At 43.4% G+C, this 23953-nt stretch overlaps 1 protein-coding gene across 1 annotated transcript in view; it reads left to right on the top strand.

Moving 5' to 3' along the window:
- Positions 1-23611, top strand: part of LOC114655183 (collagen alpha-1(XXV) chain-like) — a 77412-nt gene extending 53801 nt beyond the window's left edge. Inside the window, exons 7-8 of the mRNA XM_051929486.1 lie at positions 19415-19441; positions 23509-23611. Of these exons, the coding sequence (XP_051785446.1) occupies positions 19415-19441; positions 23509-23586 (105 nt within the window). The 3' untranslated portion in view covers positions 23587-23611. The remainder of the gene's footprint in view (positions 1-19414; positions 19442-23508) is intronic.
- The last annotated feature ends 342 nt before the right edge of the window (positions 23612-23953 follow it).

The raw sequence follows: 23953 nt of genomic DNA, 5'->3' as shown, positions 1-23953 counted from the left end.
CAGATAGGAAAGGCACTAGATAGATAGATAGATAGATAGATAGATAGATAGATAGATAGATAGATAGATAGATAGATAGATAGGAAAGGCACTATATTATGATAGCATAGTTGGCAGGATTAGATAGACAGATAGTATAGTAGGCAGGATTTGATAGATAGATAGATAGATAGATAGATAGATAGATAGATAGATAGATAGATAGATAGATAGATAGCATAGTTGGCAGGATGATAGATAGATAGATAGATAGATAGGAAAGGCACTATATAATGATAGATAGATAGATAGGAAAGCACTATATAATGATAGATAGATAGATAGATGGATAGATAGGAAAGGCACTATATAATGATAGATAGCATAGTTGGCAGGATTAGATAGATAGATAGATAGATAGATAGATAGATAGATAGATAGATAGATAGATAGATAGATAGATAGATAGATAGTATAGTAGGCAGGATTGGATAGATAGATAGCATAGTTGGCAGGATGATAGATAGGTAGGAAAGGCACTATATAATGATAGATAGATCGATAGAAAGTATAGTAGGCAGGATTGGATGGATAGATAGATAGCATAGTTGGCGGGATTATAGATAGATAGATAGGAAAGGCACTATATAATGATAGAAAGTTAGATAGATAGATAAGGTAGCATATGATTGATTGATAGATAGATCGATGGGGTGAAAGGCACTATACGGTATAATAGACATATAGATAGTAGAAGGCACTATATTAGATAGACAAATAGACAAAACCTCATTACAGAGACCTTCAGAGACACAATGCTGAATGTTTTCACTGATAATGTCTTAGATGTGACAACTGACTCCCCAAAGTCCCACATTGGCACTCAGTGCCCTGCACAAGCAGATGTTTATTTCCTGTACTGGCCTTTCCATAGTGTGGATGGTCTCGCAGACACTCGTGGGGTTCTCTGCTCCTTCTCGACCACTCCGGTCTGCTGCTGCCACCTCTGTGTGGGCTCACATTTCACTGGTAGTACAAGCTGCCCACCTCCATCCACATCAATGTGTGTAAGAAGCTTTTGAAGACCCTCCTGTTTGTTGAATTTCTGATGTTAGATGTTAAGGTTTTATTTTCTAGGAATTCCCTTGTGGTGGTCAATGTTGTCACCTTGCATTGTCACATTTGCTCCCAAACACTTCTCCAGACTGATGCTTAGTCCATTATGTACTCCTTTGGATAAAAGTGTCTGATAAGCACATCGATGTAATTGTAATTGAGGGACCCACCACACACACACACCCAACCACCTACTAGGGGCTTGTTACAATAAAAATGGCAGCAGCCCGCAGCTTGGATGTGTGACCGACTGACCGCCGCCGACGTCCATTCGTTATCAGCATAATTAGACGCCTGCAACTTCAAACAGTGTTTATAGAAGACACGAAAATGGCGTCATTAAGCAGAGGCTTTAATCAGTAAAACGCTGCCATCATTTTCACTCGACCCCAATGTGCCTGCCAATGAATGTTGAACAATTCAAGTGAATGATCAGATTGTCCGCTTCTGCCTTTCATCATTTTGAACTAAGGGGCCCAACTGTGAGATGACTCTCTGTACTTTATTTATGTCTTCAACCTTCCATTGACACGGGACTGAAGGTCATTCACATGCGCGATTAGCGTCGTTAACGCCAAACATTGAAGCAGTTGTGACGAGGACAGGCCAGTCAGCCTATCAAAGGTCAGCCTTCCAGTTTACAGATTGTCCAAAATGACATCAAGTGGAGTTCTGAAGATCCCCAAAGTCCCACCATCTGCTAGTGAAGAGTGAACTCCCCTGAATTTTCTTCACTCCAAGTTCGGTAAAAATGTGGAAATGTTTAGGAATTTAGGCAAACTCTGTGAGATCCATTGAAGTCAAGTGGTGAAGGACGCTGAACTAGTATTGTATGAGTGGATTATAATGGTACGGTGGTCTTTTAAGTGTCCCTGGGGGCAAAGGAAGCATCTGTTGACTATGCCAGGCTGATTACTGGGGCTGTAAGACAGAAGTGCTGACCACTCTGCCATCGTGCCTCCCTGAGATAAAAGTATACTGAGCTCCTGTCACTAAGACCAACTCACACCCTCGACTGACCTGGACCCCAATCCTATACCTAAGTAATCAGAGTCTGTGATTCAAGGGTCGGTGTTTTATACAATGGGGGTCTCTCTCTGTCACTCTGTCACTACCCCATCTGTGCTACATACCAAGGACCATAAATACTTAATCCAGCAGTGAAGACACAACATACAATGAATCTGCGCAGAACAACTAAGTCATTTCATGATATTCTCAGCTAATGTACCCCTCAGTTTTTGAACAAAAAAAAAAATCCATCATCGCACAGCAAATGTTGAGGGAAAATTCACAGAAATAGATCACCGGCGAACCCAGCAGACTGCAAGGAGCACTTGTATGAATTTTGACAATCAACACTGTCAGCTGCACTATGTGGTCACTTAGTCAAGGGAGACAGACGGCTTATTAGAAACATTCAGGATGGAAAACATTAGAGGGTATGATGTAGATCAGGCAATAGTTGTAATAGTGATAGATAGATAGATAGATAGATAGATAGATAGATAGATAGATAGATAGATAGATAGATAGATAGATAGATAGATAGATAGATAGATAGATAGATAGATAGATAGAGTGAAAGGCACTATATAATATATAGATAGAGTGAAAGGTACTATATAATAGATATGAAAGGTACTATAAAATACATAGAGTGAAAGGCACTATATGATAGATAGATAGGAAAAGCAGTATATGACAGATAGAGTGAAAGGCACTATATAATATATAGATAGAGTGAAAGGCACTATCTAATAGATATGAAAGGTACTATACAATACATAGATTGATAGATTGAAAGGCACTATATGATAGATAGATTGGAAAAGCACTATATAACAGATAGATAGATTGAAAGGCACTATATAATAGATATGAAAGGCACTATACAATACATAGATAGAGTGAAAGGCACTATATGATAGATAGGAAAAGCACTATATGACAGATAGAAAGATAGACAGATAGAGTGAAAGGCACTATATAATATATAGATAGAGTGAAAGGTACTATACAATACATAGATTAATAGATTGAAAGGCACTATATGATAGATAGATTGGAAAAGCACTATATAACAGATAGACAGATTGAAAGGCACTATATAATAGATATGAAAGGCACTGTACAATACATAGATTGATAGATTGAAAGGCACTATATGATAGATTGGAAAAGCACTATATAACAGATAGACAGATTGAAAGGCACTATATAATAGATATGAAAGGCACTATACAATACATAGAGTGAAAAGCACTATATGATAGATAGATAGTGAAAGGCACTATATAATCGATATGAAAGGCACTGTACAATACATACATTGTTAGATTGAAAGGCACTATATGATTGATAGATAGTAAAAGCACTATATAACAGGTAGATAGATAGGAAAGGCACTATATAAAAAATAGATTGATAAAGTGAAAGGCACTATATTATAGATAGACGGATAGATGGAGTGAAAGGCACTATTTGATTGATAGAAAGGCTCTACAAAACAGATAGAATGATAGATAGAAAGGTACTGTATAATACTGTAAAATGAATAAAGAAAATGGCAGAAAAAGAGTTGGGGTCCTGGCCAGGAATCCCCCTTTTAATAAATAGCTCTTTCGGGTTGTTATAATAAAGGTACTTCTTGAATATGGTTGCTCTCACACAGTGCAATGCGCCTCTGCACTGCCCTCTGAAGCCAACTTCTTATGTCATCTTCTTTTATATTTCCTGGATAAGAAGAGAGAGTGGGATATAGACAGTTAGATGAGAGGCACTATATAATAGATAGATAGTTATGAATGACACCATGTAATAGATAGTTAAATTAATAGAACAAATAAATGAACACATTTTATTTGTCCCCAAATGGATGCTCCTCTTTCCACATCGTGACCGATTTGTCCTCCTTCCTGTCCATCCACAAACGTTTCACAGACCTGCTTGCAAAAGCATTAATGTGGACTGGGATCCTGACTGCCGTTGAAGCACCACTCTGATCAGCTCTTACGTTGTGCTGAAGTTACTTTGTGTATGCAGTCACGTCATTTCATTTTGGCACGTGTGTCAGACTTGAGCCCATCGGCCATCTGACGTCACTCGTTTAACTGTGACAGGCGTTTTTCTTTTTTTTGATAGTGAGATAGTTTTATAGAAAGGCACTATATATATATATATATAATCTCTAGTATGCTTCTTTCTTTTCTCCTTCCTAAGTGACTGACTCATTCAGAGAAAGCCATCTGCATGGAGCCTGTTACTGGCATCTGGAAAGAGACATAAAAGCCACTTGGGTTGAGAATGGACTCCCTGCGGCAGATCTCACTGTGCTGTGTGAAACTCTTCTTGTCATTCCTTCATTGCTCTTTGAAGCCGGCACCTTCTTTTTTATAGTATAGCACCATTGGGCATATTAGTGGACCCAATTATTCACAAATATGTAATCTAATAATTCATATACCCACCCGCCATGGCAAATGTTCAACTATATATACAGACTCATAATTGTGGGTGGGCTTGAGGGGGACGTATCCATTCAGTCAGACTGTTTGACATGTCCTTTAATATAATACTTTTAATAAGAGTAAAAGGCCTGTGTGAATGTGTCCGGGCCCTCTGAACAATCTGATTGGTCAGTTTGGAATTGGTGACGCGGTTGAAAGTGTCAGAGTGAGTGTGAGACACACGCGGAGGAGTAAAGGGTTTAGGAGGCACGCTGAGAGTCGCCTTTAAAGACGGGAAGTATAAAATCGGACAGGAGGCAAGCAAGGCACCTCAAAATGACATGCAATTGAGAGAGGAAGCGCCAGTCAAAGGTGGCATTGAAGGTAATCGTAAGGGCAAAGAGATATCAAATATTCAAACCTGTATTTTATTACCTGTTTCCGGCAGGTAGCGTGGACAGTTTGAAGTTAAGTTTATTTGCTTCCTCATTTCTGAGTGACTGCACTAAACCACTAAACCATCAGGGAGTCTTCATCCATAGCTTCCTGCATTTGGATTTTCATTTAACAAATAAGAACAAACGCATTGAAGAAAATGCTTAAAATTGAGCACTGGAAAAGCAGCAGGGTGACTTCGATAAAATTCATTTTCCTTTACTTCTCCACTTGTGCTGTTTTTAGCGGCACACAGCTGCACGGGCGATGAAAGCCCAGGGCTGCCAGGTGTGATGAGCTGGGGGGCTGAGACTGTTTCATGTTATTTATTTATTTTTTTGTTTTTGTTACCGTCCTCAGCCGCTTCTGAAATTGAAAATATACATGGAGCGGGTCGGAGCCCCTTGTTCGCGTCTGGCCCTCTAACTGACACCACATGTGCAGATTACCGTTAATTTGCGGGAACCAAGTGTGCAAAAATAAATGAAATGGCTGACGGATGAGCGGCGCTCGGGAGTGCTTCTGGGAGATGGCGTAGAAAAGCAAAGCCGCGGCGCGTCCCCCTCGCCCTCCGGCAGTTTCAGTCAGTGAGGCAACAGAAGTCGTTGTCTTTGCTGATCTCTTGATAAATGGCGGTCCGCTGAACCTTCCCACTGCTCCCTTTGTAAGGAGCGGGCCCCAGATTGCTATCTTTCCAGACATGTGCAGCTGTAGAAATAAGACGACAGAGAAACAAGAAGGGAAATGTCTGAGCCCCCCCCAAAATAAAAGGGGAGGTAGCCAAGTGCCCACCTAGGAGAGGGCCATCTGCATGGGAAACACATGGAACCTGTTAGCGGCGCCCGGAAAGAGCTGGGAGACGTAAAAACCACAGCCGTCGGGAGCACCTTGCACCTTGCTATGGGAAACGCTTCTTGCCATCCATTCCACCCTCTTCAGAACCTGCGTCTTCTGTTTTATATCTCGGCAAATTTGGGCTTATTACAGACCCCAGTTTGCCAGGGCTGTGCACGGAGAGACGTCTTTTGCGGATTTGATTTTTTTCAAACTATCCATTTAACTAAATCGATTCATTTGATTCTTTTATGGGGTCCAAAGGGGTGCAGTTGGGTGAATCACAAATATACAGGGTGAGCCAAAATGAGGTACCCCATCTCTCAAGGTGAGGAAGCCGAGTGGGCTGGGGGTCCTTTGATATGCGATTCCTTGTTGTATTCAGTCGGCCACACGCCTTGGTCCGGTGTGCACCGTTGCTTTCACTGTTGAAGCGACGAATCCATCATCACTACACAACGCGCCTTCTGAACGCACTTCAGCATTCCTCCTGACAGTGACGTCTCAAATCAGAAAACAATTCTAAATTTAGACAGACGGGTGTACAACACCTGAACAGAAAACCTCCAGGCCGTCCTCAACTCTACGAGCGCCTGGACACATCCAAGCTGTGAGGGCATCCATTGTGCAGTCTGCTAGACGCTCAGCATGCTTCTATCTTTGGCTTTTCCAACACGTCTTTGATTTTGCATGAGGACCTTCATTTCCATCCATACACAATGATGGCAGTGCAGGAACTCACTGAGAGAGACTGGGAGAGCTGTAGAGAGTTGTGCGGCTACATTCTGCAAACCGCTCATCGAGATGCCATCGTCATGTGATGTCAGTGCATTTCCATTTGAATGGTGGTGTAAATAAGCAAAACTTTCACTATTGGGCTGAAACCAACCCTGGTGAACTTCATCAGAGACCCCCGCACAGTGAGCACACGGGTTACAGTTTGGGGCGCCATTATAGAATTTGGCATTGTAGGCCCTTACTTTATTGAGGAGGTGGGGAGCAACGGTCACCGTCACTTCAGAACGTCACATTGAAATGCTGGAGAACTGGAAGAAATGGATGTGGTGGACGCCTGGAGTGACAGCTCACATGGCCTGTGCGGAGATCCATGCAAGTTTTGTTGGGGAAGCTGATCTCCCTGCACAGCGATGTCGAGTGGCCTTCACGTTGGCCATCCATACAAAATGATGACAAATGAGAGCGAGCTGTAGAGAGTTGTGTGCCAACATTCTGCAAACCGAGATGCCATCGTCATGTGACATTAGCGACGAGGCTGATCTCGCTCTGTGCGATTTCTTCAAGTCGAAGGTCTACACACACTGACCTGAAAACCTCAAAGCCCTCAAGGATGCTACTCGCCACGAAATGGCCGAACGAGTCACGCGAGCGTTCAGAAATCGTCTCGAAGAGTGTATCAGTAATGATGGCCACCGCCTTGAAGACCTCATTTTTAAAACACAGCCACAAAGATCTATGTTGTATCCCCCTTTCTTGAGTCGTAATGAAGCTGATTTTATCTTGTAGCATTTTTGTAGAATAAACGTTTGAAATTAGAACATTAGAGCATTCGAACACTCTAGATGAGAACAGGCCATTCAGCCCAACAAAGCTCGCCAGTCCTGTCCACTTCATTCTTCCAAAAAAACATCAAGTCGAGTTTTGAAAGTCCCTAAAGTCTTACTGTCCACCACACTACTTGGTCGCTTATTCCAAGTGTCTATCGTTCTTTGTGTAAAGAAAAACTTCCTAATGTTTGTGCGAAATTTCCCCTTCACAAGTTTCCAGCTGAGTCCCCGTGTTCTTGATGAACTCATTTTAAAATAACAGTCTCGGTCCACTGGTCTAATTCCCTTCATAATTTTAAACACTTCACTCAGGTCTCCTCTTAATCTTCTTTTGCTTAAACTGTAAAGGCTCAGCTCTTTTAATCTTTCCTCATAACTCAACCCCTGTAGCCCTGAATCAGCCTAGTCACTCTTCTCTGGACCTTCTCTAGTGCTGTTATGTCCTTTTTGTAGCCCGGAGACCAAAACTGCACACAGAACTCCAGATGAAGCCTCACCAGTGTGTTATAAAGCTTGAGCAGAACCTCCTGTGACTTGTACTCCACATATCAAGGCGCTATATAACCTGACATTCTGTTAGCCTTCTTAATGGCTTCTGAACACTGTCTGGAAGTTGATAGCTTAGAGTCCACTATGACTCCTATATCCTTCTCATAAGGTGGACTCTCGATTTCCTGACCGCCCATTGTGTATTCAAACCTCACATTTTTACTTCCTATGTGTAATACTTTACATTTACTGACATTAAATTTCATCTGCCACAAATCTGCCCAAGCCTGTCTGATATCCAAGTCCTTCTGTAATGAATAACGGATTCCAAATTATCTGCTAATCCACCTCTCTTGGTATCATCTGCAAACTTCACCAGCTTGTTACTTATATTCCTATCTTAATCACATTTATAGATATTAACAATAGCAGCGGTCCCAGCACTGCCAACTGCCTGTCACCACTCTTAACATCGGCCAGTTCTGATGAGGTTCCTCACACCATCACCTTCTGCTTCCTGTGTCTGAGCCAATTCTGCACCCATCTACAAACATCACCCTGAACTGCTACTTCTTTTAGTTTGATGCCCACCCTCTCCTGTGGCACCTTATCAAATGCTTTCTGAAAGTCCAGATAAATAATCTCATCTGCTCCACTTTGGTCGTATTCTTTTGTTGCCTCCTCATAGAATTCCAGCCTGTTAGTAAAACACGACCTCCCTCTTCTGACCCCACGCTGACTGTTCCTAATAACTCCTGTCCTCGCCAGGTGTTGCTCAATCTTCTCCTTAATAATTCCTTCCATTAATTTTCCTGTGTTGCCCATTAAGCTTACTGGCCTGTAGTTGCTCTGATCTGCCCTGTCACCCTTTTTATATAACGTGATGATATTTGCCATTTTCCAGTCCTTCAGAATCTTTCCAATGTTCAGTGACTTCCTAAAAATATGCGTCAAGGGTTTATATTTGTACTCGCTGGCCTTCTTAAGAACTCGAGGGTAAATATTATCTGGTCCTGGTGATTTGTTTGATTTCAGCTTATTTAATCTGAGCTGCTCTTCTCCCTCTACAATTTCCAAATCCCTCAGTACCTCCTTAGTAGCCCCTGTTACTGCTCTGAGGTTATCCATTTGCTCACTTGTGAAGACCTCAGAAGAATGTAAGTTTAGGGCATCCGCTATTTCATTGTCTGTATATTTTAATTCCTCTTTACTATTTCTGATGCCCTTGACCTCCTCCTTGACTGTTCTCTTACTATTTAAACAATCTCTTAGGGTCGTCTATCGCCTTATCTGCTCTATTTCTCTCCAACTGTCTTTTAGCCTCCCTGATATCCTTCTTGATGGTTGCTCTCATGTTCTCATACGCTCTGTGATTCACTTTGCAGTCATTAGTCTTATATGCCTTATAAAGCAGTTTTTTCCTTTACAACTTCTTTTTAAAATCTTTATTAATCCACCGTGGAGTTTTTTTTAGTTTCCTATTAATTCCAAATGTAGGTCTGTATCTGTCCTGCATTACATTTTTAAACCTGTTCCACTGCTCCTGGACTGTCTCCACACTTAACAGCTTATCCCAGTGTAACCTACTTAGACTTTGTCGCATCTGCTCAAAATTAGCCTACCAAAGTTCAACTTAACAATTTTAGTCTTTGCATCTGCACTATTACAAAACACTGAGAATTGTATTATATTATGGTCACGTGACCCTAGTGGTCCAATCACCTCTACACCCTCAATTCTATCCTGATTATTACAAAATACTAAATCCAGACAGGCTTCACCCCGTGTTGGTGCTTTAACATGTTGTGTTAACAAACAGTCACTGATTAAGTCTACAAACTCCTGCTCTTGTGCTCCTCCATCTGCAGGGTTATCCCAGTTATGTGGTACTTCTTTTTGGCTCACCCTGTAGAATCCTATAATTCACATAACCGGCTGATGGTGGGACGTGGCAGCATTGTAGGTGGGCCCTGGTGATGTAGAATCTTAACAGACGGTTGATCGCACTTTTAACACGCACAGCGCAGACACCTGGTCGTTTAATGTAGTGCAGTACTTGATTGCTTCATATAATGGAATGGAGGGGGTCCCCCCACTTGGTAATTACAACTCACGAACACTCAGTCGTTTCATCGAGCGGGTGATCATTTTAGCACATGGATACTCCCATTATTTTATCAAGTTAGGGAGCGGAGTACTCCCTTGATAATTTCGGAAATGTGGATACTCCATTGTTTTTGCTGGGGGGTGCCCCTCCCAGGTCAGTCTGACTCGCAGATACTCGATCATCTCCTTGGACAGGGTGAACCCTAATCATTTGGTCACGTTGATTCTCCATTGTTTCATTCAGCAGGGGATAAGTCTTGATGAAAAAGACCCTTTGCCACCACGGGACCCTGGGTGTGCCCCCACAATGGTAGATCTGTCCCGGCCTAACACTCTTCCCAAAAGCGTGTGTGCCTGACAGCATGGCCATGATGCAAGTGGCGGTCAGTCTCAAAGTGAAGGCCGCTGACCGTGTCCCCAGAAGAGAGGGGCTCATAAGTGCTGGCTTGAAGTGCTTAATGACACACATACATCCTCTGCATGGCTTCTCAGGATAGCCCCGCCCCTCCTCACGCCATTTCTTTCAGGCTCCTCCCCTTCTGACTACGCTTCTCTCACACCCTTCCAGAATTTTCTTAGCAAAAACTGCACCGGACAACATGGGGATGGATCTGCGAGACAAACCGCGTCAAGCACATCATCCCCACTGTGTGACGGACATGACCGACAGCTGGCCATAGAGGGGACGTATAGGCATAAGGGTCCACGTTGTCTCTGTTACCTCTGCCTTTGTTAAAATTTCTTTGGTCAGATTTCCACTCCACATGTGGACAGCCCCACACCCCCTTTTTTCACTTTTATGGCTCTTCTACTGAACGCGGTCATCTAACAGCTGCTTTTGCCTTCTGTGAAGTTTCCCTGTTTTGGCAGAACTCGGCGCTTCAGCCGCAAAGACCCAGAAATTCAGTCTGCTCTGTTGTTGACAACAAACACGTTTTAAGACTTCGTCGTCTTCTTTTTCTTGTCCTCTTGGCACCACATAGGATTTCCACACTTACACTTGGAAGTCGTCCACGTCTCGATGGACCTGTGGTGCTGCCATCTTCATGCTGAGAGCGCGCCTTTCTCTGTACTTTGATTTTTATTTCTTTAACGAGAGAGACAGACATGCGTATCATGAAGTAAACCCCACGTCTGGTGAAACTAAAACCGTAAACGAATCGGTAACTGAGGTCACCCAGAATATTCCTCCACTTTAGGACAGACAATCCTGAAAAAAATCAATGAATTTAATGGGATTTGCTATGTTGTGATGTGCTGGGCTGGTAACATCACTTCAGGAGAATCGACAAGCTGATTAAGAGGAAGGATCAGCTATGGGACACTCTCCGGACCTCTCTGGGAGTCGTAGTGGAGGAGAGAATGAAGACAAAGCTCTCAGCCGTTATGAACACACACTGATATTGAGGACTTGTGTTTTTGAGGAGTATGTCGACAAATTCTAAGGGGGCTTCTTTACACCTACGGCAAAAAGTTGTTACAGCGCCTCACTGGGACTGCACTTTTATCTTTAGCCAAGTCAGAGGTCCACCAAATCAGCGAGCCACTTAAGATGGCAGGCTCAGTTATGGGACACCCTCCAGACCCCCTTGGGGGTCGTAGTGGAGGAGAGAATGAAGACAAAACTCTCAGCCATTATGAACACACACTGATATTGAGGACTTTGACGAGTTTTTGAGGAGTGTGACGTGAAATTTTTAGGGGAGCTCCTCCTGACACAGACAGACATAGAGACAGCCAGATGTCCAAAAGCACACACACGTTTATTTCACACAACACTGCACACCACAAACACAGTACACAAATTAACCCAAAAACAGCTCACAGTCATTTTCTCCTCAGTCTCTTGCTGCCTCCACTCCACTTCTCCTCGTAAGCACCGTCCTCTTCCACCCGACTCCGGCTCTCGAATGGAGTGAGGCGGCCTCTTGTATGTCTCACTGGGATGAGCTCCAGCTGCTTTCGGACAATCTTCCGGCAGCACTTCCTGGTGTGGCGGAGGTGCTGCCTTCCAGGGCTCCACAATTGTCCGGGCGCCCCCTAGTGGTGGCCACAGACCCCAACGGGGATGAGCTTCCAAGCTGTGACTCCGTGGCCCCCATGTAAACCAGGGTGACGGCCCTCTGGTGGTCCAGGTGAGGTATTGCTACCCTCCCGGTACTTCCTGGCAGGAAACAAACCCTGGGCAGGGCGCCAGCCCACCGCAGGGCACACACACACACACACACACCAAGCGCACACTAGGGACAATTTAGAATCGCCAATGCACCTAACCTGCATGTCTTTGGACTGTGGGAGGAAACCGGAGCGCCCGGAGGAAACCCACGCAGACACAGGGACAACATGCAAACTCCACGCAGGGAGGACCTGGGAAGCGAACAAGAACATGAGAGTAAATATTAAATGGTCCTGGTGATTTGTTTGATTTCAGCTTATTTAATCCACACAGCTCTTCTCCCTCTACAATTAGTAAATCCCTCAGAACTTCCTTAGTAGTCCCTGTTACCGCTGGCAGGTTATCTACTTCCTTACAGTTTTTGGCACCTGCTATTTCACTGTTTGTATCTTTTAACTCCCCTTTACTATTTCTGATGCACTTCACCTCCTCCTTGACTGTTCTTTTACTACTAAAATAGTTTAAAGAAGCTCTGAGGGCCGTCTTTCGCCTTATCTGCTCTATTCCTCTCCAACTGTCTTTTAGCCTCCCTGATATCCTCCTTAATGGTTGTCCTCATGTTCTCATAGCTCTCATTTTGCAGTTATTTGTCTTATACGCTTCATTCATCTTTTTTTTTCTTTTGCAGCTTTTTTAACTCTTTATTAACCCACTGCAGAGTTTTTGTTTAAGTACTAATTCCAAATGTAGGTCTGTATCTGTCCTGCATTACATTTTTAAACCTGTTCCACTGCTCCTCGATGGTCTCCACACTTAAAAGCTTATCCCAGTCCGTCCTCCATAGACTTCACCACATCTGCTCCAAATTTGCCCTACCAAAGTTAAACTGAGCAGTTTTAGTCTGTGCATTTGCACTCTTCCAAAACACCGAGAATTGTATTATATTATGGTCACATGACCCCCTGTGGTCCAGTCACCTCGACACCCTCAATTCTATCTGATTATTATAAAACACTAACTCCAGACAGACTTCTCCCCGTGTTGGTGCTCTAACATTCTGAGTTAAGAAACAGTCACTGATTACTTCCATTTGCAAGGTTATCCCAGTTAATATTCACGTAATTAAAGTCCCCCATGACTATAATATCTCCCTGAAAACTTGCTTTTTAATATGACTAAAATTGAAATGACAGTCTGCATTTGGTGGTTTCTAACACAGTCCTAATATAAGGCCTCTTTCCCTAATGATTTCCAGGCGAAGCCAGATGTCCTCACTAAGATGGGGCTCATCGTCCAACTGAAGACGTCTTGCATTTAAATTCTGTTTGAGATAAACAACAACCCTGCTTCCTTTTCTGTTCTGTCTATCCTTCCTAATAAATGTGTACCCCTCTATGTTACACTCATCCCCATCTTTGTTATTTAGCCAGGTTTCCGTTATTTCTGTAATATCATAATTATGCTCTGCCACATACAGCTCCAACTCACTTGCCTTAATTGTTGATACTTTACACAATAAATCAGCTTATTATGACTTATTCCTTATTTTTACTCCTTTTTACATTAGTTACTGTCACTTGCATTTTGTATAGTGACAACATAGCAGAACCAAACATGCAAACAGAAGAAAAAAAGCAAGATATGAGTTTTAAGAATATGAATTAAACAAAGAATAAGGAAATATTGTGAACTGTTTTCATCCATAAAATGCAACATAATATATGGGATATGTTATAAACAAGGTGTATAGAATAAAATGACATTCTTTGAAACATAAAAGTTCAATAAATGCTACATTTAAATTCCATATGGAACTATAGGGCTTCCCTGCTGTGGGCTGGCGCCCTGCCAGGGGATTTGTTCCTACCTTGTGCCCAGTGTTGACTGGGATTGGCTCCAGCAGACCCCCCGTGACCCTGTAGTTAGGATATAGCGGGTAGGATAATGACTGACTGACTATAGGGCTTCCCAAGAATAACAACACCCTTTAATATCAATTATACCAATCTTAGATAGATAGATAGATAGATAGATAGATAGATAGATAGATAGATAGATAGATAGATAGATAGATAGATAGATAGATAGAATGAAAGGCACTGTATAATAGATAGAGTGAAAGGCACTATATGATAGATAGATAGATAGATAGATAGATAGATAGATAGATAGATAGATAGATAGATAGATAGATAGATAGATAGATAGATAGATAGATAGATAGAAATGCACTATATGATAGATAGAGTGAAAGGCACTATATAATAGATAGATAGATAGAAACGATCCTATATTCCCGGCGCAAGATCCTCACTTATCGACCAGTTCGCTTAACGACGTAGTCATCAGAACGGAACTCGGTTGTAAAGTGAGGAGTACCTATACACTGCAAGGAATGAGCATGCGAAATTTCAGCTTCCCACCTAAATGGAAAGTGGGAGGAGTCGGTGAGGGCTTTGCCTTTTATATGTAGAGAGTTTACAGTCCCTCATTTTCAAAGATCCCAGAGTAGAGTGGGAAAAGGAAAAGGATCTGTGAGTCAACATCTCAGAAAATCGATGGAAGGCAGCCATGCACAGAATGCACAAAGCATGCAATTATTCAACATAAAATCAGTTATCGAGCACATCTGTCTCGTTTAAAATTGTCCAAAATGTTTCCAGGCTCAGATCCAACCTGCAAATGTTGCAATCGAGCTCCAGCCTCACTGGGCCACGTGTTCTGGGCCTGCACCAAATGAACATCATTTTGGACCAAAATCTTTAAATGCCTGTTCAGACAGCCTGGGGGGTCACAATCCCTTCCCCCCCCCCCAATCCACTAACAACTGAAATGGCCTTTAGTTCACTATTAGCTCATGGACTTGTCTTGCTCAACTAGAAGAATCCTAACTCACCATCTCTGTTAAGTCAGCGGGTACAGTAATCCCTCCTCCATCGCGGGGGTTGCGTTCCAGAGCCACCCGCGAAATAAGAAAATCCGCGAAGTAGAAACCATATGTTTATATGGTTATTTTTATATTGTCACGCTTGGGTCACAGATTTGCGCAGAAACACAGGAGGTTGTAGAGAGACAGGAACGTTATTCAAACACTGCAAACAAACATTTGTCTCTTTTTCAAAAGTTTAAACTGTGCTCCAAGACAAGACAGAGATCACAGTTCCGTCTCACAATTAAAAGAATGCAAACATATCTTCCTCTTCAAAGGAGTGCGCGTCAGGAGCACAGAATGTCACATAGATAGAGAAAACAATCCCTTGCAAACAAATCAGTGGTGCTGTTTGACTTTTAAGTATGCGAAGCACCGCGGCACAAAGCTGTTGAAGGCGGCAGCTCACACCCCCTCTGTCAGGAGCAGGGACAGAGAGAGAGAGAGTTTGTTTTTCAAGCAAAAATCAATACGTGCCCTTTGAGCTTTTAAGTATGCGAGGCAACCGTGCAGCATGTCGTTTCAGGAAGCAGCTGCACAAAAGATAGCAACGTGAAGATAATCTTTCAGCATTTTTAGATGAGCGTCGTATCGTCTAGGTGTGCGAACAGCCCCCCTGCTCAATCCTCATACGTCAGGATCAGAGAAAGTCAGCGCAAGAGTGAGAGAAAAGTAAGCCAGGTAGCTTCTCAGCCATCTGCCAATAGCGTCCCTTGTATGAAATCAATTGGGCAAACCAACTGAGGAAGCATGTACCAGAAATTAAAAGACCCATTGTCCGCAGAAATCCGCAAACCAGGAAAAAATCCGCGATATTTATTTAAATATGCTTACATATAAAATCCGCGATAGAGTGAAGCCGCGAAAGGCGAAGCGCGATATAGCGAGGGATCACTGTAACTGAAGTTATTTATTATCTGAAATTGGGGAAAAAAATCAAATTCTCACCTAGAGGATCTGTGCAGAACTTTATGAAAACCTGTCAGGATCTGATCAATGACATTTTAGAATAAGCTTTTAAATTGAGGAAGCGCAAGCTCTCCCCTCTTTTTTCTATTCTATCTATTTTTATTTATTTATTTATTTACATATTTTTATTTTGAAAGTGCTACTCTACTGGCCTGCCTCTCTTTCTCATGGATTGGGTGGGGGGGGGGGGTCGATTTCTTTCAAACCAATTTTGTTAAACTTGACTTACACGTATGGAATCTTTTTTGATTTTAATTAAATAAAATATATTAAAAGAAAGTTAACCTCTCTCTTAAAACGCGTTACAATAACAATTTGAGTACTGAGAAAAGCGCTATATACTGTAAATGTAATGAATTAGTATTATTATTATTTATTAACCTAATGTACAGTCATATGAAAAAGTAGGAATTCAGCAGTGACATTAAGTTTATTGAATTAACAGAAAATATGCAATATTTATCATAACCAAATTAGACAGGTGTATAAATGTGGGCCCCCCAACAGAGATATGACATCAATACTTAGTTGAGCCTCCTTTTGTCCTCTAGACGCTGTCCTCCTATAGCCTCTGATGAGTGTCTGATTCTGGATGGAGGTATTTCTGACCATTCTTCATACAAAATCTCTCCAGCTCAGTTCAATTTGATGGACAGCCTGCTTCAAATCATCCCACAGATTGTCGATGATATTCAAGTCAGGGGACTGTGACGGCCATTCCAGAACATTGTACTTCTCCCTCTGCATGAATGCCTTTGTAGATTTCCAACTGTGTTTCGGGTCATTGTCTTGTTGGAATATCCAACCCCTGCGTAACTTCAACTTTGTGACTGATGCTTGAACATTATCCTGAAGAATTTGTTGATATTGGGTTGAATTCATCCGACCCTCGACTTTAACAAGGGCCCCAGTCCCTGAACTGGCCACACAGCCCCACAGCATGATGGAACCTCCACCAAATGTGACAGTAGGTAGCAGGTGTTTTTCTTGGAATGCGGTGTTCTTCTTCCGCCATGCAAAGCGCTTTTTGTTCTGACCAAATAACTCCATTTGTGTCTCATCAGTCCAAAGCACTTTGTTCCAAAATGAATCTGGCTTGTCTAAATGAGCATTGGCATACATCAAGCGACTCTGTTTGTGGCGTGAGTACAGAAAGGGCTTCTTTCTCATCACCCTGCCATACAGATGTTTGAATTGTAGAACGATGCACAGATACACCATCTGCAGCCAGATGTTCTTGCAGGTCTTTGGAGGTGATCTGTGGGTTGTCTGTCACCATTCTCACAATCCTGCTCATATGCCGCTCCTGTATTTTTCTTGGCCTGCCAGACCTGCTGGGTTTAACAGCAACTGTGCCTGTGGCCTTCCATTTCCTGATTCCATTCCTTACAGTTGAAACTGACAGTTTAAACCTCTGAGATGGCTTTTTGTAGCCTTCACATAAACCAGGAGACTCAACAATCTTTGTTTTCAGATCTTTGGAGAGTTGCTTTGAGGATCCCATGCTGTCCCTCTTCAGAGGAGAGTCAAAGGGAAGGAAGCACAACTTGTAATTGACCACCTTAAATACCTTTATATCTCATGATGGACACACCTGTCTATGAAGTTCAAGGCGTAATGAGCTCATCACACCAACCAATCAGCATTGAGCAGTGACAGGCATTCAAATCAGCACAATGACAAGGGGACCCACATTTGTGCACAGCCAGTTTTTCACATTTGATTTAATTTCATACAACTAAATACTGCGTCACTAAAAATCTTTGTTTGGAAAACACCGCAGTACTCCTAGGAAATGAAAGACAGACCACTGATTGTTTTATTTAAAAAAAAAAAAATTTTTATTGTTAAAAGGAGAGTCAATTATTATACAGGCTGAGAGGGGGTCCCAAACTTTTTCATATGACTGTAAGAACAAATATTACAGGGTTACAAACTAATCTCCTCTTTTTACAGAAAAACAATAAAAACATATACTGTACATACATATCAGAGAGTTGACCATCAACAAACACTAAAGGGAGAGCACAAGACACGTCTTTCCGCCTCGAGCGTCTGCTACGCTTTGAGAGGACGAGCTCAGGAGGGGCGCCAGATGCGTCACATCAATAACAGCCCCACTAGAAACTGATTAGAAGGAACTTTGTACGCCACACTTCTGTTTCCTTAATTATTATTTTCAATTTACAAAGGTTTGATGAAGTTCACACTCCACAACAACATCCATCCATCCATCCAGTATCCAACCCGCTGAATCCGAACACAGGGTCACGGGGGTCTGCTGGAGCCAATCCCAGCCAACACAGGGCACAAGGCAGGAACCAATCCCAGGCAGGGTGCCAACCCACCGCAGGACACACACAAACACACCCACACACCAAGCACACACTAGGGCCAAGTTAGAATCGCCAATCCACCTAACCTGCATGTCTTTGGAATGTGGGAGGAAACCGGAACGCCTGGAGGAAACCCACGCAGACACGGGGAGAACATGCAAACTCCACGCAGGGAGGACCCGGGAATCGAACCCAGGTCCCCAGATCTCCCAACTGCGAGGCAGCAGCGCTACCCACTGCGCCACCGTGCCGCCCCCACAACAACATAAAACAATATATTAGAACTAATTAAGTTATTTTTACATTGCATTATGCCATGGCTGCCTCTTTCCAGCTTTTCGTTGGCCTTGGTGGTCTGCCCCCACAGATTGCTGTCTGTTGCTCTGGTAGTCCATGATCCAGGAGGGCATCAAGTTGCAAACGTTTGAGGGGTTGATGAGGGAGATGTGGTGTTAAAGCGCATGATCATGACTGTGATGTAGACGTAGGCTCTGTGGCGGCTGGAGATCAGAGTGTCCTCCACACCTGTCTGATCCACATGCTCTGAATCCAGGGGTTGGAGATGTTTCCTGTGAAAGATCTTTGATGATGTATGAAGTAAGAGCAACAGGTTTGAAGTCACTGGGATCACTGGAATCTTTCTCTTTCACACTGGCACCACACGGGGTGTTCTCGACAACTGGGGATCCTTCTACAAACTCAGGGACAGGGAGAGCAGGTGTTGAAGGACCCCCGTAGAGTGGGCTGGCACATACTTTCGACACCCTGGGGCCGATTCTATCCAAGCCCCACAGCCTTGCTCATGCAGAATTGCCCCAGCTCATTCCACACTTGGTCAGCAGAGACATAACAGTCCTGGAATTGGAGGGGACTGGAGGAGACCACAGGTGCGATGTCATTGTATTGGGAGGTCATGCAGGGGAGAGATGGCAGCTGGGATTCCGGAACCCAATAATAACCCATCTGGCATCTCTAGAATGAATGACGGGTGGACTTCAGTCCCATCTGTCCAGTGCCATTTAACTGTGTGTGTGTGTGTGTGTGTATCTTGAGGGTCGATCTTCTCACTTCTTCTTTTCTTCTTCTTCCAGGGACCCGAAGGCCCTCCAGGATCCCAGGTAAGACCAAACAGCTGCTTTGACTTTCTGTACTCTGCATGAGGCAAACGGGTCCAAAAGTGTGACCATTTTGCTGTGTGTTCATTTCCCCCTTGGGCTTCATTATGTTGGATGAGGAGGTTAGGAGCATGCGCTGATTTTACAAAGTGTCGCCGCACCCATCACACGACAAACTACCGGATTATATTGGGTTTGTGTTTATCTTCCCATTTAGTGTTGATCTCTTCATTCTCTTTTATCTTACTATTGTTATGTTTCTTTATGCTTATTATTAATGTGCTGTGTCTTTAAATGTAAATCCATCCCTCGTTGTTTGTGGGAGGAGCCCCAGGAGGCAGGACTGCCCTGATGTCACCACTGCTGGCTCCTCCCACTGCCTTTATCTTGTGGCCATAGACAAGGGGGTGCAGTGGAGGTGCTGCGGCCTGACAGTAAGGAGGTCACAGGTTTGAGTAGTGAGAGAGGCGCTATATAAATATAAAGAATTGTTACAGAGAGGGGGACCCAGCGGTGGGTCACTTAATGCTGTAGGAGCTGATGTTCAGTGGATTTTCCTCGCTTATTCTTGGATTTGCCTTGGGATTGATTCTTCTAATACTCTGATGATTACGCGGAACACTAAGATTTGACTGTCACCAAGGATGGATCACAAGGTGGGCCGTGAACACACTGGCATGTGAAAGACTGAGGTCGTGACACCAACAATGCTGGTAAACACTGCTGATGAGATCGGCCATTACACAACCATAGTTTTGTGAGAAAGTTGTTGCCCACTTCCTACTCTCCTCCGTTTTTGCATATTTGGCCCAATGAAGGGCCTCAGACGTTTCGACTAAATGCACAGGTAGAGAAAAGGAGCCCGAGTGGGAGATTAGGGTGGGGCGGGTTAGAAAGATGGTGATGATGGGAGGGCAGGGGTGAGGGGTACAGAGAAGTAAACTTTTTCAATCCTTACTTTCTCAATTCAAGGAGCAACGTTAGCCAACACTTTTATCACCCAGTGTGAAAAAGTCATTGCCCCCATCGTTCCAATATTTCTTTTGAGGAGCACCTTTAGCTGCATTAATCCCAGGTAAACGTTTCCTGTAATTGGACCTCAGTCTTTCATATTTTGACTTTCATTCAGACACACCGGGAGTGTCAGACTCTCATTTCAGCATCTCTTCAGGACTTTGACTCGGCCAATCCAAACCTTCTGAGCCATTCGTTTGAAGACTTGCTGTTTTGTTTTGCTGCGTAACCCAAATCAGCTTCAGGTTAGACAGACAGATGACTGACTGGACATTCTCCTTAAGATGTGGCTCTATCAGTAATAGCAAGTCTTACCAAGCTTTCCCAGCTCACCTCATTAGTGCACCCATGTTTCATTGTAGATGTGATGGGCCATGTTGTCCACAGAGTCCTACTGTTGACTCTTCTCTCATTATTCTAAAATGCTTTGGGATCATCCCGGTGTTTCTTTGCACAGAAGTCCTTCTTGGATAGCTGGTGTTTCTGGAGTCACAAACATGGTGACTCCAAAACCCAGAAGAGGCTTGCTCTTAATCAGCCAGTGAGCTCTTCTGGAATTTTCTTTAACTGACGCCTTGTGTTCTTCTTGAAGTTTTATGGTGACAACTTTGTTCTGAGGATGTGGGTCAGGATATGGTGGTGAGCTTTAGTTTCGACAGGGCTGGCCGTGTTCAGCCTCTGGAGGCAAATTATCTATCAGCTTTGGTCAGCTGTTTGAGGGAAGAACAGAGGGGGCAATTATTTTTTCACATTGTGCAACACAGGTGTTGGATCACTTTATTACTTAAATAAATTAAGTAGTGCAATGGATGACAGGTAGGGACGGAATGGACTCCATTTTCATGCCTAGCCTGGAGGCCCAGGTGGAAAATAGGCATAAAAAGTGGCAGGAGATTCCCTGTCTATACAAGGATTTGGGTATTGGATGCCATCTGAAGAGTGGGCAGGATAGATTAGAGGAACATTACCTGGCTGGGAGGCAGCTTGAAGTAAAGACAGGGGGAGCTGAATTTGTCGAAGCTACCTGCTCCCCCAAACTGCTAGGTGGCAGCAACCCTGTAGTCAGGTAGACCAGTGGACACCCGCAGGGCATCCTGGGAGTTGTAGTCCCATACAGCTACCTTTTTTGGTGTTACTAGGAGCTGTGCTTCTTGGTTTCTGGGACTTCTGCATGACCCGGAAGTGCTTTATCGTACAATGTCCGAGCCCCAGAAGTATTCCTGGGTCTGAGATCAAAGGAACCAGCTTTGCCATGTCCAGGCGAGTTGGAATTGGGTGGAAGGAGGACCCTGGAAGTGTGGATGAGAGGAAAAAGAGAACCAAAGAGGAATTGTGTGTATTTAAAGAAGCCTTGTTAAGGTATTGTTAATAAATTACTTAACTTGAACCCGGGACTTGTATTTGTGTGGTGGTGTCTGAGGTTTGGTGTGCTGCAAGGCCCCCTACTGGTCACAGTCACAGTTTAGAAATGGTGTGTTATGCTTGCTGTGCGTCCCTTTATCTAAAATGCATTTGACTTAAAGATCTGAAGATGTCCATTGTGTCAAAAAATTCAGAAACAGAAGGAGATCTGTTATATCTCAGCCCCTGCCTGGGGTTCAAGTTCCTGTTTTCTGTCGTCTTCGGCCATTTTGGATTGCTTTGTTTGTATTCGTTTCATTTATGTTTATTAGCTTTTGACTGAGTTAGTGATTCAATGCCTTGGTGATGTTCCCTGTATGTTGTGGGTAGTCCACCAAGAGGCCAATTACCAACCCCACCTATAAATCCTGAGGGTCTCCCACAGTTCCTAGCGTTTCATTGTTAATGAGTTGGTGAGTTTGTGTGTCTTTTGCATTGCTTTGTGCTTTTTGTAAAAGTTTGGATTGTTTTTTTCCACCTCCAGCTCAGTGTTTTGAACCCTGGAGTCTGTTTTGGGACTTCTTTACTTTGGATTGCTGTTGTGCTTCATTTTGCCTTTTTGTGCTCCACAGATCTTTCTTTTGTGCCTCTGGGCAATTTTGGGAATAGCCCTTTTTATTTTATACGGATTCTAGTGGCCCTTTTTATATCTTACCAGGGTTTTTGATGGGATTTCCCCCACAATGGGCATTGCTTTAAGTGCTTTTGATGCTCCTCATATATAACAATATCACAGCACTCTGTGGTCCTGATTCTTAAAACATTCTGCCGTATCTATGATTGCACAAAGTGTTGAAACAATTGAGTGCATTGAGCATGGGAAAGGTGCTATATAAGTAAAGTATATTATTATTATTGTTATTATATACTATAGAGCAGCCCTGAATAGTGTTTCTTATATAAAAAAGATCCTCACGTATGTCAGGATGGTACACACAGAGCCATGTGACACCCTGCCCAGTGCTTTTCAAAGAAGCACCCCTTAAGGGGTCTGGTCACTTGCATTCTGCCCCTCAGCCCGTGGCAGCACCCAGAATGTGCAGAATGCCTGCAGTACCCACATGGCAGCCAGAGGGCGCCAGTCACTCCTGTGTCACTGTGCCAGCCGAGCAGTTAGTGGATGCCTTGAGGATTCCACTGTGACATTCCAATTAATTTTCTTTTCCTTTCTGGTTTTGCATTTATTTGAGCCCAAACAAAGCGGCACATTTCAGCTCTTGGAAATCCTTCGCCGCTCCTCAAACTAAGCCCTTAATTAAAGGCTGAAGTTCTGTGTGCGCGCTGGGCTCGTTAATTCATACATGTGGTGCAAAGCTTTCTCCTTTTAAGCAAAGCCCCACAGATGCCCTCGATTAATCCTAATTGACCCTGTGGTAACTCCTGGGTTTACTTGGATGGCTGGAGCTTAAAAGTCTGAATATTGAAGCAATTAGGAAATTGATAGAACAGCAAAACTGCTGCAAAGCCCAGGCCACCGCAACACCTAGAAGCAATAAGCAACGGGTGGAGTGGGAGTCTGGGGAGTCACGGCCTGCCACCCCTTTAGGCATCATTACAGTTGGCAGCCACTTAGAGCTCGGCGGGCTGAAGTAACTTATGGGATGTGAGGTGACCTGCTACACCGTCTGACCTCCTTGTGTCACTTTCTTTCAAAGGGATTCCTGGGACCGCCTGGTGTTCCTGGCGTGGACGGCCTTAAGGTAAGACTGCTGCTCGTTTATCAGGCCTTGTGAGTGTGAAGGTGCAGCTGTTAGCGAGGTGTAGGCTTACTATGGAGTAGGAAAGCCCTTCATGGCCCCCTGCTCCCCACTCGCTCTCAAGCAAGTGCTTGCACTCCCCACCCTGAGCATCTGTTTCCCCGAGCATCTCCTTTTGTTTTAATCCATTCATTCTTTTTTTTATTTTTAAATAATTATTTTCAGATTCATTTATTTTATTTCTTATTATAATACCTGTCTAGGTTATTGTATTTCAGCTTAACATGCATTCCTTTAGTTACATGGCGCCATATATCTGACCTACACCACGAGGAGGTAGAATGCCTTTGTGGGTCTCCTAACCTGGGGCTTTCTCTTGGTTCTGTTACTCTATGGATTAAAC

Source organism: Erpetoichthys calabaricus, chromosome 7 (assembly GCF_900747795.2).
Source record: "Erpetoichthys calabaricus chromosome 7, fErpCal1.3, whole genome shotgun sequence".
NCBI classification, from domain to species: Eukaryota; Metazoa; Chordata; class Cladistia; order Polypteriformes; family Polypteridae; genus Erpetoichthys; species Erpetoichthys calabaricus.
Note: the sequence above shows the minus strand (reverse complement) of the source record. Positions and strands in the feature narration are given on the sequence as shown.